Genomic DNA, 3982 nt, shown 5'->3' with positions numbered 1-3982 from the left:
TTAGAATGTGATAAAATTTGTTTAATTAAAAATTTTAGTAGTTTTTCTACTCACTTTCTGCATAAAACAAGTGGAATATACCAGAGCACAAGAGAAAATAAAAATATAAGAACTGTACCAGAATTGATTAAAGCAAAATTATATCTATTATTAAATTGCTTACGAATAGGGTAAAGTTAGTGTAATTTTCTAGTTCGTTTTATGCTGAACATTGCACACGTGAAACAAAATTTAGACAACTAAAAACATAGTGCAAAAAAATAAAAGTTAAATGTATAAAAATATTACTCACCATTTTTATTTTCCGTGCAATAGTATCTTGTAAATTACCTCAGGGAATATTCTGAAACCAAACATAAAAAATTTAAACGTATTGTAAACGAAAAGAAAGAAAAACATGAAGATTTCATAACAATTATTCATTTTAAGACTCTCCCCGGGTTTTTCAATTTCCCCACATCTTATGCTTTACATTATGATCATACAGCATAGGTAAATTTTTGAACTACACATTATCTCTCTTATTACAAGTTACAGAGATAGAAATATGATACTTGGTTTGTATAAAGAGCAGCAAGCAGTTATTGAGCTGGAGCAGCAACGTAGAGAAGTAGATATTAGGAAAGGAGTTAGACAAAGAAAGATGCACACTATCACCGCTACTTTTTAATCTATACATCGAAAACGCGATCAACATCATTAAAGACACTACAACTGTAGGGATTAAAGACACATAGGCAAAAGATTAGCATGATTAGATTTGCAAATGATATAGCAGTATTAGCAACTAGCTAGGAGAAGTTAGATATAGATTTACAGGCTAATAATTGAGGATACATTAATATAATATTAATATATTAGTATCTGTTTTACCTAAAAAAAGTTTAGATTAGATTCTTCTTAATTAGTTAATATTTCAAGGTAAAGGATAAACGAATAAATAGAGAATCAAAGTAAAGTATATTCATTTATTCATTTGATTGGAACAATTGCTACAGTTGCATTTTTCTAGTGTTCAATCAGAGCATCTTGAAATAAATTTTCATCAAAAGAAAGCAATTAGCAAACTATAATGGCCGACATGTCAACAATACGGCAACAATTAGAAAAGCATAATGGTCGATCACAACAACAATGCGGCAACAATTAAAAATTGTAATGGCCGACCACAGCAACAATGCTGTAACCATGGCAACATAAAAATGGCCAACCATTAGCAATAAGCTTTAGAGGTAAACAAAGATTCCTTTAGCTTAATTATAATGTATTTACTAATTCAAATGGTCAAAATCACAATTGCAAAATAAAAAGAATATCTTTAATATAGCTATCATGATATAAACTACTATAAATATTAATACTTTATAAGTTCATATTCATTTTTTCGTGATTTATTTAAGAAGGATGTAATCTAAACTGTTTTCAGCTAAAGTAGATGTTTATTTAAATAAATCAAGTGGCTAAAAGGGGGGCAATGATGGGAAGGTTATGGGGTTTAGTTCAGAAATAATGTATTGAAGATTAGGGTAGAAAAATGATGTTATTTAATGTAATGGCGTGGAGTGGAAATAGGAGGATAGGAGCAAGAAATGCAAATAGAATTATTATATAAAAGATATATATAAATTGGATATTAAGATTACAAAGAAGTATGCCAGATTAAGTAATAATAAGGGAGACAAAACGTGGGAAGAAGCAATAAAACGGGTAGTAAAATATGAGAAGGGGTTGGTGGATATAAGGAAAAAAATATGAAGAAAGAAGGTAATGGAAAAAGAAGCAAAAAGTAAATATGATAGAGAGAGGGAGTATTTTAAAAATCAAGCAGGTGAGGGAGTGGTTCAGGGAAAGGACAAAAGTAGGTGGATTGTTGAGAAGTAGATGCAGAGAAATAATAAGGGGCGATAATTTAAAAAAAAATAGAAAGATCGAAATATATAGTGGGAGTAGAGGAGATAAAAATGGAGGGACTGGCAGGAAGACTGGGTGTCAAGGTATTTAGAAAAAGGGAGGAAAATAAGTGTAAGGGCAAGATCTAGAAAAGGGAATGAGTGTAGAGGACATCGATACTGGAAAAAAGAAGAAGAAAAAAAGCGATAAGGGATATGTAAAAGAGAGAAGGAGAGCTTGAAGCTTGTGTTAAAAGGATGTGAGAATGGTGGGACGTGGGGAGAATACTTCGGGTTGGTAAGGGAGGATGGGAGTGAGGTGAGTCGTCTAAAAAAGATTTTAAGGAATAGGAGCGTAGAGTAGAATGTATGGCTGGAAATTAGGTGCGAAAAAGGTGTAGATTGGAATAGGGAAAAGAAGGTGTGAATAATGGGATTGGCGCTTAGATTATAAGAGAATCCATTATTGTTTATGTAAAAATGTCTGCCAAAGATATTTTTTGGTTAAATAAAATTGGGTATTAATCCAATATATCTCAAAGGCGTAGGTCCGCTACTTGAAAAAAAAACTTTTGGTTGTTTCATTCCCATCGGCTACCTACTAATGCTGGTAGACGGGCAGTCCCTCTCAACTACACCTCGTTTTAGGAATCATGAGAATGGGTGGGTAGCGATTGGGGTAAAAAACATTTACCTGAGTGATCCAACGAAACCACAGAAAAACTTGGACTAAGGTAAACGGGCCCAGAATCGATGGGTATCCTCCAGAATCCTAAGCAATGGTCTAAACCTCTAGGTCATGCCACTAAATAATGATTTACCTATCTCAGTTCACAAATGGGTGTAGTGGGTTTCAGAATCAGTGCGCAGAGCTGCCTTATGCGGACCAGTTCATTAATATAAAGGATATTGCGTTGAAACATATACTCAAACAATTCATTTGGACGACAAAAGACGGTATCTGCTAAGGATGTAGGTTGATACTCTAAATGATTACACCAACAAAGTTTATTAAAAAATACATATGTAAATATCTAATTGAGTTGGTAGTTCTGCAGCTGTACAGCTCCTATTAAAGAGACATCCTGTATATCAAAATCTGAGGAGCGAGGACGTTCAGTTGAACTCCGCCGCGCCCAAAGCGTTTGTCGAAGTAAAGAGAAAGTTCTCAACGACTAACTATTGACAACCGAAGCAGTTTCATTTTGCCAACATATCAGTTACAAATGTTTCTGATACGTTCTGGATCATTTTTATCCCTAAATACTTAGCGAAATATTAAACATGTGTGCAAACAGATCGCTGTCGTTAATGCTGTTAGTGTTGGTGACGATAACCACGCGGTTTTTATTATACGTCCACTGCTACGATCCGAATGATACGAAAGTGGCTTCCGTGATACCACCAAAAGGAACTTTCGAAGCCTTCTATCCCCGAGGCCAGGAAACTGGTCCGTCCAGAGCCGCCCATTCCCATGGAAGTTTTTACAAGCATCGAAATCCTGCTCTTGTTGACGCAAAAAATGCACCGGCTTACGGGTTTCGTTTTGATGGAGGAAGAAGATTTAATTATGAGTAATATACCGAACGATATACCGAGTGAACTTAATACATATATAAATTTAAATAAAACTACGAAATAAATAATGATTTATAAAATAATAAAAAACATTAATACCTTGATTGACTCTGATTCTTCACTCGTTAATATTTAAAAATATTATTTAGCAAAGTGTTTCTTTTGTTATCTATCTAGACGTTATGGTGAATCGTTTGATTATAGCGTGCTGATGAGATCAAATATGATCAAAGAACTTAAAGAAAATAAGTACTTAGAAATTCAAGTTAAAGGGTCATTTATCTAACTCTAATTTCGAGTTAAAAAAAAATTCAAGTAAGAGAGATAGAGATATTCGAGTTAAAGAGTTTGGAATTAATAATAAACAATGGAAATATTCGAGTTATGAAAGATTTCGAATTATAGAAGTACCGTAAAAAGTATCGTAATAGTTGATAAATTAAATATATATCAAAGAAAAATAAGTGTAAAATATGTTTTTAGGTATCTAGGAAGTCAGATAAGTCAGGACGGAA

The 3982-nt window shown here is 33.2% G+C and overlaps 1 protein-coding gene across 1 annotated transcript; it reads left to right on the top strand.

The window, feature by feature from the left end:
- Nucleotides 1-3035: 3035 nt before the first annotated feature.
- Nucleotides 3036-3531, top strand: LOC108732739. Its single transcript, XM_018463692.1, has one exon. The coding sequence runs from the start codon at nt 3174-3176 to the stop codon at nt 3465-3467; it is 294 nt and encodes a 97-aa protein (XP_018319194.1). The 5' UTR covers nt 3036-3173; the 3' UTR covers nt 3468-3531.
- Nucleotides 3532-3982: the final 451 nt, after the last annotated feature.

This window comes from Agrilus planipennis, unplaced genomic scaffold (genome assembly GCF_000699045.2).
Source record: "Agrilus planipennis isolate EAB-ADULT unplaced genomic scaffold, Apla_2.0 scaffold61, whole genome shotgun sequence".
Taxonomy (NCBI): Eukaryota; Metazoa; Arthropoda; class Insecta; order Coleoptera; family Buprestidae; genus Agrilus; species Agrilus planipennis.
Note: the sequence above shows the minus strand (reverse complement) of the source record. Positions and strands in the feature narration are given on the sequence as shown.

What these genes read in the sequence shown, in the direction of transcription:
- LOC108732739 (XM_018463692.1), top strand. Translation starts at nt 3,174, where the DNA reads ATGTGTGCAAACAGATCGCTGTCGTTAATGCTGTTAGTGTTGGTGACG.